This window comes from Rhincodon typus, chromosome 31 (assembly GCF_021869965.1).
Source record: "Rhincodon typus isolate 14 chromosome 31, sRhiTyp1.1, whole genome shotgun sequence".
Taxonomy (NCBI): Eukaryota; Metazoa; Chordata; class Chondrichthyes; order Orectolobiformes; family Rhincodontidae; genus Rhincodon; species Rhincodon typus.
In genome coordinates, this window is record NC_063362.1 from 31,677,481 (window position 1) to 31,693,265 (window position 15,785).

Sequence of the window (15,785 nt, forward strand, 5' to 3'; positions counted from 1 at the left end):
GAAAGAAGCTGGACAAATGTTCAATGTAGCGGTGGGAGAACATTTAGGCGATAGCGACCACAACACGGCATGGTTCAAATTTGTTTTGGACAAGGGAAAAGATGGCCTGCAAAAGACAGCTTGGGATTGGGGGAAGGCATATTTTGTTAGAATAAAGCAGGATATGGCCACAGTACACTGTGACACCTCATTGCAGGTAATACAGCGGAGTATTTGGAGGAAGGGGGAGTGGTAGGATTCAGAAAGTACAGGTCCAACATGTACCCTTTAGAGGGAGATGTAGCAGCAATAAGTTCAGAGAACCCTGGATGTCTGGGACAATTCAGGACTGGATTAAGAAGAAGCATAGGGCTTTTAGCAGGTCCAAAGGGTGCAATTCAGCTGCAGCCCTAGAGGAATGCAGGAAGTTCAGGAGGGAACTTAAGAAAATAATTATAAGAGCAAAAGGGTGGCATGACAAAGGACTTGTGAACAGGATTAGGGAGAATCCTAAGATATTTTATAAATACATTAAAGGGAAGAGGTTAACCAGGGAAAGAGCAGGGCCCATTAGGGACCACGGGGACAACCTGTATGTGAAGCCACAGGATATTGGAAGGGTGTTGAATGAATACTCCTCTTCATTCTTCACTCTGGAAAGGAGAACGTAGGTACAGAATTCAAGAAAAGGGACTGGGAGGAACCTGAACAGTTTTGACATAGGAAATGGGGAGGTATTGGAGGCTCTGTCAGGCTTTAAAATAGACAAATCGCCCGGCTCGGATGAATTGCAAAGAAGATGGTTGTAGGTTACAGCAAGATATAGATGGGTTGGTCAGAAGGGCAGTCCAATGACAGATGGTATTTAATACAGATAAGTGTGAGGTGATGCACTTTGGAAGAAGAAACAAGACAAAGGAGTATTTAATGAATCAGAGGAGCAGGAAAGCTGACGTTTTGGGTCTCAAAACGTCAGCTTTCCTGCTCCTCTGATGCTGCTTGGCCTGCTGTGTTCATCCAGCTCTACACCTTGTTATCTCAGATTTTCCAGTATCGGCAGTTGCTACTATCTCAGTATTTAATGAATGACAGGACACTGGGTAGCTTGGGATAATTATTCACAGATCCCTGAAATCAGCAGAGCACGTGAATAGGAAAGTTAAGAAGGTATTTGGGACACTTGCTTTCATCAGTTGTGGCATAGAGTAAAAGAGCAAAGAGGTAATGTTGGAGTTGTACAGAGCTTTGTCAGGCCTGACATCCTTCCTGTAGTGAAGTGATCAAAACTGCAAACAGCACACCAGCTGTGGCTGAACCAATGCTCTACAACTTCAACATTGCCTCTTTGCTCTTATACTGACCAGTCTATGACCATCCGGCTCTTCATAAGGTTTTATTAAATTTCTTAATCCATTATAGCAGTTTAAAGTGCCTGAATGTTAATCTTTGCAGGAACAATTTCCAGACCTGAGTTATTAAATCATCTTTATTTTCTTAGAAAATGAAGATGTCAGAAGTATACATTTGCTCACCAACATTTCCCAGGCGCATATGTAGTCTTCCTTTTGTTATTGTTGTCATTCCATATGGTTTAACAGTGCCATGCTTGGTGATATCAGCTAAAGTCATTGGTACATCCGGCGTGTATTCTGTGGTTATGACTGGCAGCTCATGAGAAACTTGGACTGCAGGACGACCTTGGCGTAACAAATACTGCAACAATATGATGATGTTGTTAGCTTATTCTACTCAATGTTGCATTAAATCACATACAAAGAAACTGATAGGGCCAATAAATATATTGACTCATTTTTGAGCTAGTCAATAGCTAAATGGCGCAGTCACTCATTACATTTTTACACCTATTTTTCAGGATTTCTAAAGCTTGTTTTAATTAGAAATTCATGTTAGGGATCGGAGACCTGGGTGAACAAATAAAGTTACAGCCTGGTTCTTCAACCAAATACAATGCATAAACGTTCTGGCTCATTAAGAATTAAGTTAGAATAGTTAATTCAGTGCCAATGAAATAAGGGGAAAGATAGATGGGACTGAGAGAGCGAGAACATGAGGAGAAAAGGGACCAAAAGTAAAAAGATCACTTTTTAAAAATCTCACATAATAATTAAAATCGGAAGGAATGAGACTTCATATTTGTAAAGGTAAAATGTGCCAGACAGGTGAGTTAGCAGTAATTAAGACTTACCACGTACACATGTTTAAGCAAGCCCTAAGTTTTACGCTGAGTTTCGTGGGAAATTACTAAATTCACTATAAAAAAACTACTTGCCGAAATTTCTTTTATTGGATTTTTAATGGAGTGGCAAATCTTAATTACTGCTAAACAACCTCAGTGCTCAGTGCTCCAATTTCAACTCTGCTTTTGATTTGGGTAGCGAGTCTCTCCTGGTACAAAGAAGTTCCCAGTGGGATAGGGCAACACAAATAGCAACTTCCAGATTTCCATGTTTAACTGTACCTTTTAGTAATGGTGAGCACTTCCAGCCTCATTATTTTCACAGCAAGCGTCAATCCTAAACTTTTAGAATTTCGAAAAAACTGCTCACCTCAAAAAGCCCTCCAGCCAGACAAATAGAAACCAGTGAAACCACTTAGTGTGGAAGCAAAGATGTCAGTGGCATCCTCAAACAGGAACTTTCAATTAACTGTGAAACATTAGCAGTTTTATTTGGCTTTTAACGGAAAGGATATTTTGACAATTAGGAATGAATTATACGAGTGTGAGTTGATGATAGAGCTCAAACCTAGTTTATAAGCATTAATAATTAAAAAGAATGGCAACGGATAATGAAAAGCCTGATTTAAATTCATCTTTCACAGAAAACATACTTCAGAATGCAAAGTACATGTAAATATAATAATTTCAAGAACAGAATTCTTCTTGGCATAATGTGAGCTACTTCTCTCTATTTACTGCTCTCATCTAAAAGGTGTGCTAGATTCATCTGCAGCAAGCAAAATCTCTGAAGGCTCACACAGCATTTCCCTCAGTCGTACTGCAATGAAAGCAGTAATCAAAGGAAAAATACAAGCAGAGGACTCTGAAACCAAGACCCCAGCCATTGCCCATGCACTGGACCTTCTGTCAGGAGTGATCATTGACTCCTTTAATGAGGAAGGGAAATCACATTCAATTATGTGTCTTCTTAAAACCAGATAGGCAATAGGGTGGCACAGTGACTCAGTGACTAGTACCGCTGTCTCACAGTGCCAGGGACCCGGGTTTGATTCCAGCCTCGGGCAACTGTCTGTGCAGAGTTTGCACATTCTCGTGTCTGCGTGGGTTTTCTCCGGGTGCTCCGGTTTCCTCCCACAATCTAAAGATGGGCAGGTTAGGTGGATTGGCCATGCTAAATTGCCTCATAGTGTCCAGGGACGTGCAGGTTAGGTGGATTGGCCACAGGAAATACAGGGTTATAGGGACAGGTAAGCGGGTGGGTCTGGGTGTGATGCTTTTCAGAGTGGCGGTGTGTACTCAATGGGCCGAATGGCCTGCTTCCACACTGAAGGGATTCTATGAGTATAGCCTTGCCAAACAAGGACAAAAAGAATAAAAAACAAAAAAAATGAAATGACATAAGTGAGAGAATGGAAGATCAGATTCTGGTCTTTATCATTCCTAATATGCCTTGTTTTCCCACAGCATTCTGAGCCTTTAAGCTGTTACAGCTGCAGACAAAATCTGTCCAATAAATTTTAAAATTATACATTAATCTACTGATCCCTGTATTCTGACAGCCGAGAATGTTTATCCTAGTGTCTGACACAGTCCACAGACTAACCACTCCCTCCTATCCCTTATGTATTCATGTTTTGAAATCACCACTAACTCACTTTCTCCAAGACTTCCCAACTATAGACCCTCTCTGTCTTTGTTTACTCCTTAGCTGTTGAAACCATAGCTTTACATCACTTAATTGACAATAAAAACCAAAATAACTGCAGATGCTGTAGATCAGAAACAAAAACAGAAATTGCTGGAAGTGATCAGCAGGTCTGGCAGCATCTGTTGAAAGAAATCAGAGTTAATGTTTCAGGTCAAGTGATCCTTTTTCAGAACTTAATTAACCGGTTCTTATTTACATTGCCATCTCTCTCCAACCTTGGCAGTGCTCTTTACTTCAGGCCTCGGGCCTTCACTTCACCTGCTCAACGAAGTTTTTAAATTTCAGGTACTAACACTGATATGCTGAATAGTAAGAAATGTTCAGAAGCAATCAAATGTACCCTATTGCTTTGTATGTCAAGTAATTTATCAGGTAATTTATGCTCAGAAGCAGTAACATGGAACATTTTAAACTCTGAAGGTTTTAGAGGAAGTAACAAGCAACATGGAAAAGGGGAACCTATTGATGTGGTGTACTTAGATTTCCAAAAGGCTTTGACAAAGTGCCACATTAAAGATTGCTGCAAAATGTAAGAGCCCCTAGCATAGGGGCCACATATTTGCACGGACAGATGAATGGTCAGCTAATAGGAAGCAGACAGTAGACATAAATGGGTTATTTTTGGTTTGGAAAAACGTAACCAATACAGCACTACAGGGATCAGTGCTAGGGCTTCAAGCATTTATAATCTTTGTCAATGACTTGGATGAAGGGACCAAATGTATGGTTGTTCAATTTGTTCATCACACATATAGGTAGAAATGTTAAGTCATGAAGAGGACAGAAGAATGTTCCAAGTGGATAGTGATTGGTAAGGAGAGGTGGTAATTAAGTGGCAGCTGTAGTACAATGTGGGAAAATATGAACTTGTCCATTTCAGAGGCCACAATCAGATCAGCCAGAATCTTATTGAATGGCAGAGCAGGTTCGAGGGGAGGAATGACCAACTCCTACTCCTCATTAAAATATCTCAATATTTTTTGGATAAACGTAATTGGGACTTATTTGGTGAAGAACTTTGACATAGTTTGACACTCAACTGTTCCATCAACAAAACAACTTGCATTTATTTTAGTGTCTTTACGCCATCTAGAACAGGGGCTTTGATAACCTTTACCTTCAGTTCCACAGCTGCTGTGCCAATCAGAAGTAAGGATTCTGCATCCCAGACATCAATCTGCAATGTCTGTGTGGCCAGGTATTGCCTAAACCAGCGCTGTTCTCCTTCTTTCATATAACCCGGCTCCACCAAGAATTTCAGTTCCAGCCCTGGAGAATCTGCACACGAATGGGAATAAATGAGGGTCAGGTTGTCGTTGTATACATGTCAGTTAAATACAGGGCAAACAACATTAGAAGGGTCCTGGTGAAAATTTCTTCTGCAAATGATCCTACAAAATTCGGAAGATGAAACAATACACAATAAGATCCATTTTTTTAAGATTTGTTTTTCCAGTCTAGGGACAGACTTTTAAAATGCATACATTTGCTTTGTCGACTCTTGTAGCTCAAGACATGAAAATAAACTGACAGAATCCCACCGGGCCTCTCCATAGCAACCATATGCACCACGCTCAAGAAGCACCCATAACATTAACTCCATGGAAGAGGGTGAGGGGCTGAAACAGAAGAAAAACTCTACCATCAACTTCAACAGAACTTGTGCATTCATCCGCAACTCAGAGCATAATACGTATCATCATTTGATATATTTAAACTAATCCAAATCCGATCCTTCCCCCTCCCACATCCTCCAAATTCCTGAGGAACACAGTTTTAGGAATAAAAAGTATGGCAGCTTAACAACTGTCGTGATTATAGAGTTAGAGGAAGGGGTTAGGGCTGAGTGATAGAGTAAAAGGTTGGGCTACAGCTTGATAATTGCGCATCTGCATTAGTACACATAACTCAAAGCCAAGCAGATCTTCAAATGTGAGAAATGTCTGGCTAGATAAGGAAATGCTGGCACTCAAGGCTGGCCTCACCACACAAAGGCGAGAGGCATCTAAAGAATGAGAAACGTTAACCTTGCGTTAGCATTACATGAACCTTCTAATTAGTTCTACTGCTAAGATTACTCAGGAGACTTGGATCAGCAAACTTTCAAAGGGTCTCTTACTTAAAAGAGCATGGATACATGAGAACATACAAATTATAAGCAGGAGGAGGCCATTCAGCCCCTTAAGCCTGCTCCACCATTCAACAGGATGCTGGTTGATCTGATTGTGTCCTCACTATGACTATGATCCTATGATTTGAAAGTTGACCATCTCAGAACAAATGTTTATATTATGTTAATATTTATTAATAAATAGGGATTGTTGATTTGATACCTTTCTGTTCCCTCCATGCTGTGAAAAAATAGAGATCACCCTAAGATATGGGACTATACAAGTTTGGAAGCAAAGATTGAGCTAATCTCAAAATCACATATTTCTTATTCCATTTTCTCTGAAATAATCTTCAACAGCCTGCCTGTCAAAATTTATCCACTGTCATCTTAAGATTTATAACAACCTCCAGGTCCACAGCTCCTTTGGATTGAGTATTCTAGCGCTCGTCATTCTCTGCTACAAGGGGTTATATTGTAACAATGTTTTCTTTTACCCTTCCTTGGCACTACATTATAGTGACATGACCAGTGTTGTTAAATTAAGCCAACTGTAAAGACCCATTTCCTTCACTTCTCGGGTATTGCAGCTTGATGGGACTTGTACAAAAAACAGTCTTATACCAAAATCTACCCTTTGATTGAATTGCAAAGTCAAATTGGTTCCTTATTGAGATGAATAACCTTTCTTCAATCACTGAAGCTACATTCTGTTAGATAAATGAATTTAATTTACAAAGTATATTAAGCAAGCAATAAGGAATTCAGTTAGCAAGGCATCTGCACTAATTCCCATTAACGTGGTGGCTAGAGTGTTACTATCATTAAAAGCAGTCACAGCAAAAACCATTGTGCAGTTAAGGGCCAGCTGAATAAAAAATGAGGAAGACAAGAACAGACGGGGTTAAAGGAATAAGGACAGGAGGAATATCTTATGAAGCATGAACTCCATTATGCAGCTGTTAGAAAAGATCCTTTTCTCTGCTATAATTAACTTGTAATACTCACCTAAATTACCAGTACCATTTTTGTTTAGTGGTACAAGAATGAAAGGTGTAGACTTCAAGGTTCTCTTTTGTGAGTTGTGCGGCTTCACAAGATGCAGCTGCTGTGTCGTTACCGGTGGAAAGCGATAAAACTGGAAGGTGAAGTAGATTGATCCTGGCTGACTACTACCCTCAGGTTCTCTGAATAAAAATCAAAGGCAAGAACTTACCAATAGGGCAGCACCCTTCAGTGAAACAGTTGTCTTTTGCACACATCAGATTGTACCTCCATTCATTTTGTACCTTGAGGGCTGGACATGAATTGTTCAATGTAAAACTAAGCTACAGAGAGTTAAGTTGTAAAATGCATTTACAGAAAGTGCAACCTCGTACGGTTTTAAATTTGCATTTTGAAATATTTTGAAATGTATACACTCGCATTCACTAATACATCTACATGAGGCAATACCACAAATCAGTGAAGCATTCATAACAGCCACATTTATCAAAATAAACTACTTTATTTCAGACAATGGGGTCTCATTTCCATTTCAAAGAAGGTGACCTGTTTATCAATGAAGTAGAGCACATACTGATGAAAGTTAAAAGAAATACAGCAAGGCAAGATTTTTTTCAAAACACAGGATATTCGGACATTGAAATTACATTCCAAATCATAACAGAAGAGTGCGCCAACAAATTGTTCACTATTTTTAATGCATTGTAGCATTTAATCCATTAGGAAAAGTGCTATAATATATGGCAATAAAGCCTCAGAGAAAAAAAATACAAGGATTAGGAAAACTCAGGAAAAAAAGTTTTCCTTGCTGGAAAGAACAAAGTTTAGTCTTTCAAGACCCAATTCATTCCTCCACTTAGAAGCGAAAAGTCTCTGGTTTGAGGTTTCTACTGAGACGGTAACCCTTTCAGTTGCTAACAGTTGTTGTTTTGTTATTCCCTTTACATTTTGACTTATTTTTGTCTTCAGTATACTTCTGGAGCAGTCAGCTCTCAGTATCTAATCATTACAAAACAGACTTGATAGATATTTAAAATTAATTCTATTCCTTCAGCTTCTGTGGAATACTCCAATGTTAAATTAAGGATGAAAATAAAATTACATTTATATTGCTCTTTTAATGACTTCAGGACATCCCAAAATAGTCTACAATGAAGATCATGCTTTTGAAGCATAGTAACTGTTATCAAATAGCGAAATACAGGAGGCAATTACTTGCGCACAACAAAATGCCACAAACAGAAATGAAACTAATGACCAATGACTCAGCTTTTGGTGGTGTTGGTTGGGATGTTTTCCAGGACACTCAGAAAATCTCCAGCTCTTCATTACAAAGTGCCAAGGACCTTTCACATCACTGATAGTCAGTCTTGGATTAATTTCACTCCTGAAACACACCTTAGGAAAGTCAAGCAGGCCCTCAGAGAGCACTGGAGAGCCAGCCTTGACTGCACGCTGAACTTAATTCACCTCAGAGGTGAGAACAGTAACCCTGAACTAAGGCTGGCGTATCTGTTCTTCATGCAGAGTGAAATCTGACATACCTTTTTCAATAAAGTATAGAAACATTTAAACAGTTGAACATAGAAACCAGTGTTTAAGATGATTTATGATTCATTTAAGCACTTGAGCTTTCGATGTTGATTACTGGGCTGAGTTATTAGATCAATCTGTTCACTTAATACTGCTGAATTACAAGCAAACAGATCTTTGTAGGAGAATACATTATTGTCAATTTAACACAGACAGCCATGTTAATTATTGACACAAATTGCATGTGATCAATTCGTTGTAACGCAGAACGAGTTTTCATTCCTAATTGTAGATTCATAAAATATTAACGGAATGCTACTTTTTTATGCAGATGCATATTGAGCAGAGTTAATCTTCTGGTATCTCGCCTTTGCTGTGAATCTTGATATTTTAGAGTTAGAGCTCAGGGTTGGGGATTTAGTGTCTCAATGAAAGAAGCCATTTGGGCTTTGGGTCCATGTCTCTGAGAAGACATCTAGGCTCAGTACCATGTATATAATTTGTTGGGAAAAAAAAAGTCTCTATATCCAGTTTTAAGCACTTTAAGTAAAGAACACAAAGACGTCTCTAAAAATTGACGATTGTCGTCATTATCTTTGCTCCAGTGCCTATGACTAGAATTCACTGCACTCTTCCACATCCGGCTTGGTAGCAGGGGAGTATTTAGTTGGGTGGGTGGGAGATGGTGGGGACCTCAGCCTCCACCCAAATTAAATCCGTGATAGAATGGCCCCTTCCTACCCTGCCACCATTTGTGGCCCTTACGTGAGCAAGTAATGACCAATTAAGGGCCCAATCCAATGACTACTCGCAATGACCGAATGACTACTTGCAATGACCCAATGGCAGGTAGGGAAGGCACCATGCTGGAAACATGGCAAGCAAACCCATGCAGGGGGTCATTCGGTGCCTAACAAAGGGATCCGGTAACAGAATGTGAAGTCATGTTCCCTTCTGCCCATCCCCACCCTCCAAACCCTTGCCACTATCACTCACATAGAGTCATAGAGTCATACAGTCCCTTCGGTCCAACCAGTCCATGCCAAACATAATCCCAAACTAAACTAGTCGCATCTGCCTGCTCCTGGCCCATATCCCTCCGAACCTTTCCTAATCACGTATCCATCCAGAGGGCTGTAATTGTACCCACATCCACCATTTCCTCAGGAAGTTCATTCCACACATGAACCACCCTTTATGTAAAAAATTTGCCTCTTATGTCTTTCTTAAATCTCTCTCCTCTCAGCTTAAAAATGTGCCCTCTAGTCTTGAAATTCCCCATCTTAGGGAAGAGAAAACTACCACCAACTCTTTCTATACCTATTATATTATAAACTTCTAATAGGTCACCTCTCAACCTCCTACACTCCAGTGAAAAAAGTCCCAGCCTATCCAGCCTTCCTTGATAATTCAAACCTTCCATACCCGGCAACATCCTGGTAAATCTCTTCTGAACCCTCTCTAGCTTGATAATACCCTTCCTATAACTGAGCGACCAGAACTGGACACAGTATTCCAGAAGAGGCCTCACCAATGTCCCATACAACCTCAACATGACATCCCAGCTCCTATATTCAAAGGACTGAGCAATGAAGGCAAGCATGCCAAACGCCTTTTTAACCAATCTGTCTATATGTGACGCAAACTTCAAAGAATTATGTACCTTCACCCTTAGGGCCCTCTGTTCTACAACATCACCCAAGGCCCTACCATTAATTGTATAAACCCTACTCTTGTTTGTTGTAACAAAATGCAATACCTCACATTTATCCAGATTGAACTCCATCTGCCATTTTTCATGCTGGCCCATAATCTAGGCACCATCTGAGACCTCACATGGGTGTATTGCTGACTGCAGTCCTCTCCTCATCAGTGCACTGCCATTCAATAGAGCTGCTAGATTCTGTTTGGCCAGCAACTGTTGGTGGGTTGCACTGCCACCCTGGGATCCCAGAAAAGGCACACCACAGTCCAGCTAAGTGTCTGAGTGGCACATAACTTGATGAGTTTTCCCTAAGCGCATCCACATTATCTCCAGTCAGTAGGTAAGAGCCACTGTCAATCCATTAAATACAACCCTACTCACTGACTGTTACAAGTCTCAACATGCCTCTTTAATCAACATCTCTGTTGAAAGCTTCCTACTATTCTTCACAGCAGATTCAAAAATAAAATTTCAATAGCTGACTAGGAGATTCCATTTTCTGCCCATTCTCTTATCTCCTAGCAGCAGTGAACATGGCATGTGACTCAGAGATAAGTTAGGAATTGATGTTGCTCCAATGTATCTGCTGCCCTTGTTCTTTAAGGTAGAAGATGTCATGGATTTGGAAGGTGCTGTTAAAAAAGACTTGATGAGTTACTGCAATGCATCTTGTAGATGGTACACATGGTAACCAGTGTGCACTGAAGGTGGAAGGACTAATTGTTTTTTAAGATTGCGGATTGTGCCACTCAAGTGGGCTGCTATGTTCAGGATGATGCTGTGGAGTTGCATTCATCCAATTTAGTGGGGAGTTTTTCATCATACTCCTAACTTGTGCCTTGTAGATGGTGACAGGTTTTGGGAATTCATGGAGAAGAATTACCCACTGCAGAATTCCTAGCCTCTAGCTTTCCACTGTATTTGTATGGCAAGTACAGTTCAGTATCAGATCAATGGTAACACCCACAATGTTGTTAGTGGGGATTTCAGTGCTTTGAATGTCAAGAGATGTTAAGATTCTGCCTTGTTGGAGATGGACGTTGCCCGATACTTAAATGTTACTTGCCAGTTATCAGTCAAAACCTGAACATTATCCAGATCTTCTTAAATGTGAGCACAGACTGTTAAGTATCTGAGGAATCATGAATGGTGCTGAATATTGTGCAATCATAATTGAGCATTCCACTTCTGACCTTAGAATGGGCCTAATTCAATAGCCTGAAGAATTCCTGCAGGGATGTTCTGGGGCTGAGATAAGTGACTTTGAACAACCACAATCATCTTCCTTTGTGCCAGGGATTTTATGATAAATACAGAATAAAAGAAATATTCGTCAGCACATTTATGATGTTGATGCATATTACAAGCACAGTAATTCCTCTCCATCTGTCAGCAATCCTTGTGGTGAATCCACAACTCAATATACTGGTATAGCTCTAGGTTATTTAACATTCAAAATCATTCATGCTGTGCATTATCTTTCCACTCTCTCTCTCTCTCTGGCCTTTTTGTTAAGGTCAGCTGCACTGACAAATGCAATAGTGCTGCTTATCAGCAATGATAACAAACCCCTGAAGTGTGTTTACAAATCCTACCAGACGATGCTTTAAGGTTTAAATTGACCTTCTACTTCTCTCAGTTTCCAGTCTCCTTCATGTATCATAGATTTAACTTTGCAGGGACAGTCCAAATTGAACCATTTGTGTCACTTGTTCCTACAAGAACATTAAATTGAAATGTTACAACCTGAATCTCACAATTACTCAGCTCCGTGCTCCTTCAATTTATTTTCTCCAGAGTCCTGTAATTATAAGTTCCAAATGTGTTATTCTCAAATCTAAGAACAAATGAAATAGTAGAAGCAGCCCTTCAGGTCTGCTTTTATTTTTATTAATTCATGGAACGTCGGCATCACTGGCTGAGCCAGCATTTATCACCCATCCCTCATAGGACCTTGATCAGGTGGGCAAATGGGCCAAGGAGTGGAAGGGGGGGTTTAATTTAGATAAATGTGAAGTGCTGCATTTTGGTAAGGCAAACTAGGGCAGGGCTTATACACTTAATGGTAAGGTCCTGGGGTTTGTTGCTGAGCAAAGAGACCTTGGGGTGCAGGTTCATAGTTCCTTGAAAATGGAGTTGCAGATAGACAGGGTGGTGAAGAAGGCGCTTAGTATGCTTGAGATAACAAGGGGCAGAGCTGGATGAACACAGCAGGCCAAGCAGCATCAGAGGAGCGGGAAAGCTGACGTTTCGGGCCTAAACCCTTCTTCAGAAAATGAAGTTTAGTATACTTACCTTTATTGGTCAATGCATCGAGTATAGGAGTTGGGAGGTCATATTGCAGCTGTACAGCCATTGGTTGGGCCACTTTTGGAATACTGCATTCAATTCTCCCTGCTATAGGAAGGATGCTGTGATACTTGAAAGGGTTCAGAAAAGATTTACAGGGATGTTTCCCATGTTGGAAGGTTTAAGCTGTAAGGAGAGGCTGAACAGACTGGAGTTATTTTTCCTGGAGCAACGAAGGCTGAAGGGTCACCTTATAATAATTTATAAAATAACGAGGGGCATGGATAGCATGATTAGCCAAGGTCTTTTCCCCAGGGTAAGGGGATCCAAAACTAAGGGGCATAGGTTTAAGGTGAGGGGGGAAAGATTTCAAAGGGATCTAAAGGGCAACTTTTTCGCGCAGAGGGTGGTGTGTGTATAGAATGAGCTGCCAGAGGAAGTGGTGGTGGCTGGTACAATTACAACATTTAAAAGACATCAGGATGGATACACGAATAGGAAGGATTTAGAGGGATATGGGCCAAATACTGGAAAATGGGGCTAAATTAATTGAGGACATCTGGTTGGCATGGACAAGTTGGACAGAAGGGTCTGTTCGACTCTATGACTCTGTTAGGCTTGAAATGAGTGGCTTGGTAGGCCATTTCAGCGAATACTAAGAGTCAACTACATTGCTATGGGTCTGGACTCTCACATGGGCGAGACCAGGTAGGGTTGGCAGATTTCCTATCCAAAAGGCATGAGTGAACTAGTCAATAAGATCATGGCTGATCGGATTGTTACCTTAGCTCCACTTTCCCATCTGTCCCCCTTAACCCTCAACTCCTTGGCTAATCAAAAATGTGTAAGCAATATATTCTATTCTGGCCTGCACTCGTGTCTCTGGGAAAAGAATTTCAAATACTAGTTACACCGTGAGAAAAGCAGCTCCTTCTAAGCTCTGTGTTAAATGTGAGCTACCCTATTTTTAAACAATGCTTACTTGTTCTAGATTCCCCACTGGTCAGGAATTGATCAGCATCGATTCTCTGCTTTAAACAGCATAGGCAGCTTTGTAACCATCTAAACTAGTAAATTGGTGTATGTTTAATCTATGCTAAACAGTCACTAAGTGTGGATATCCAGCAAAGAGCTGAAGGTTGGCATCTGCTGGCACAAGACATTGCCCAGCTCCTATGGTCAACAACTTTCATATGTTCTCAGGCATGAAATATTTTACTAGGCCCAAATGGCAATATTTCTGGCTTTGCTTAAGATTATTAAAATACACTTACCTGAATTTTAAACTGGAATTCTAAATCACTACAAAATAACGTGGTTCATTTCAGCTAAAAAACAGGGCCACTTACTGAGGATTTTTGGCGAGGTATTAAAAAAAAAAGTGAATTTAACCATGAAACATTCAGCAGCTCCTGATGTTTTCCTCAAAAGAAAATTTTGGTAAGGATTATTGTGCAGTGATCAGCTGCCAGTGAAATGTTTGGTCACTAGCATTATCACAGCACCGTTAATTGAGCAGCACGGAATACTGTTAGTGGTCAGCTGCAAGTCAATATAAACAGCAAAGGCTCTTAAGAGTGACCTGATATATACTCTATTCTCCATCAGGCTTGGAATGACACCCCTTTAATTCAATATACTGCTAAAATCAGTAGACTGAACGTCAATAGCCTTTGTGGTTCTGGAGTATACAAGTACTTTGATGGAAATTAGACAGAGAATTATACCAATTCGGAAACAAAAAGATATTTTGGATTTACATAACGTAACAGCTCCAGGACATCCCAAAGCATTCTCCAGCCAATTAATTAATTTTGAAATGTAGTCACTGACATAATCTAGGACATACAGCAGCCAATCTACACACAGCAAGTTCTCACAAATAACAGTGCAATCAATGACCAGATCAATGTTTGAAGTGCTGATAGAGGGATAAATGTTGTCCAGGACTCTGGGAGGCCTCATTACACTTCTTCAAATAGTGCTGCGATACCTTTTATATCCACCTGAAGGGAACAGATGTTTGTTTAAGATCTCACACAGAAGGCTAAACACCCAAAAATGCAGCACTCCATGTTGGTCAGTCAATGCAACACAATCAATGCAAGTCACAGTAAATAAACTTCATTATAAAAATTGCTCCAAGTACCAGATGTCAACAACAGAGTTAATAGAACATGGAAATGTTTAAAAACAGAATTCGCATGCATACTCATAAGTATCTTGTCCAATCAGTCAACCCCATTTTAGAGGCTTCAAAGGTTGATTTATCCTCGATGCCTGTCGTACATTGGATTTATCTTGTGAAGTCTTAAAATTTATCAGCTCCATTCCTACCTCCGGCAGAAACTCATGCAGACACAGGGAGAATGTGCAAACTCCACAGAGACAGTTGCCTGAGGATGAAATCGAACCTGGGCCCCTGGCACTGTGAGGCAGCAGTGCTAACCACTGTGCTACCATGCCAGGAGTACATGAGACAGAAAGGAATAAAAGGTTCTGTGATAGGGTTTAGTCAAGAGAAAGATAATGAGGAGCAGAAAACAGAGACCAGTCAGGACAAATGATCAGTTTCTGTGTCATACATGCTCTGTAATTCTACATAACAGTGGTCTGCATGAATTAGATTTCCCGTTTGTTACTCATAATTTGTATGAAACCTAAAGGAATATTAACGGTCCCATGATATTTTAAGGAGAAAAACACATACTGTCTTCCTGTCAGTCTCAATCTTTCCCTTTGACCTCGTGAAGAGATGCTTGCCCCTAAAGGTTTTGCAGAAATTCTGAACAATGTGTCTGATTTCATGCCTGGCAGCTGTAAGATTTTTCTAAGTCAACACCTGTCAGCTATTTAAGATAACAGTTACTGAAGAGTCTAGACTTTGCATTGTTCCTTATTTTACCTGCTGAAAGCCAGAAATTGCAGAATTATCTCATTGCTCTGAAGATGGTCTGCTTTTTCCTGCTGCAGATTAAAGTTTGAAAGGTCGTCAGGGTCAATCACAGTTGCCAGCTCATTGTTATCATCTAGAATCTCGGGAAAGCCAACAGCATGCAACTGCGCTAAAGCTGCTCTTGAAGTCACAGTGGTAGCTCTAGGAATCAAAAACAACAATCATTACAGACCAAGATAGCTCAAATTCAGCAATGCTGGGAGGAATACTCAATAAATACAGAAAAAGTGCTAGAGAAACCCAGCAGGTCTGGCAGCACCTGTGGAGAGAGAAACAGTTAACATGTCAAGATTTCAGATT

At 40.4% G+C, this 15,785-nt stretch overlaps 1 protein-coding gene across 5 annotated transcripts in view; it reads right to left on the reverse strand.

The window, feature by feature from the left end:
• nphp4 (nephronophthisis 4) overlaps positions 1-15,785 on the reverse strand; it is a 342,957-nt gene that overhangs the window by 76,149 nt on the left and 251,023 nt on the right. For all 5 annotated transcript variants that reach the window (XR_007265309.1, XM_048615154.1, XM_048615157.1 and 2 more), the window contains 4 exons: positions 15,435-15,626; positions 7,006-7,184; positions 5,005-5,165; positions 1,512-1,692 (listed from right to left, as the gene is read on the reverse strand). Coding sequence is in view for 4 of the 5 variants with exons in the window: in XM_048615154.1 (XP_048471111.1) it covers positions 1,512-1,692; positions 5,005-5,165; positions 7,006-7,184; positions 15,435-15,626 (713 nt within the window). In the remaining variant the exon portion in view is untranslated. The remainder of the gene's footprint in view (positions 1-1,511; positions 1,693-5,004; positions 5,166-7,005; positions 7,185-15,434; positions 15,627-15,785) is intronic.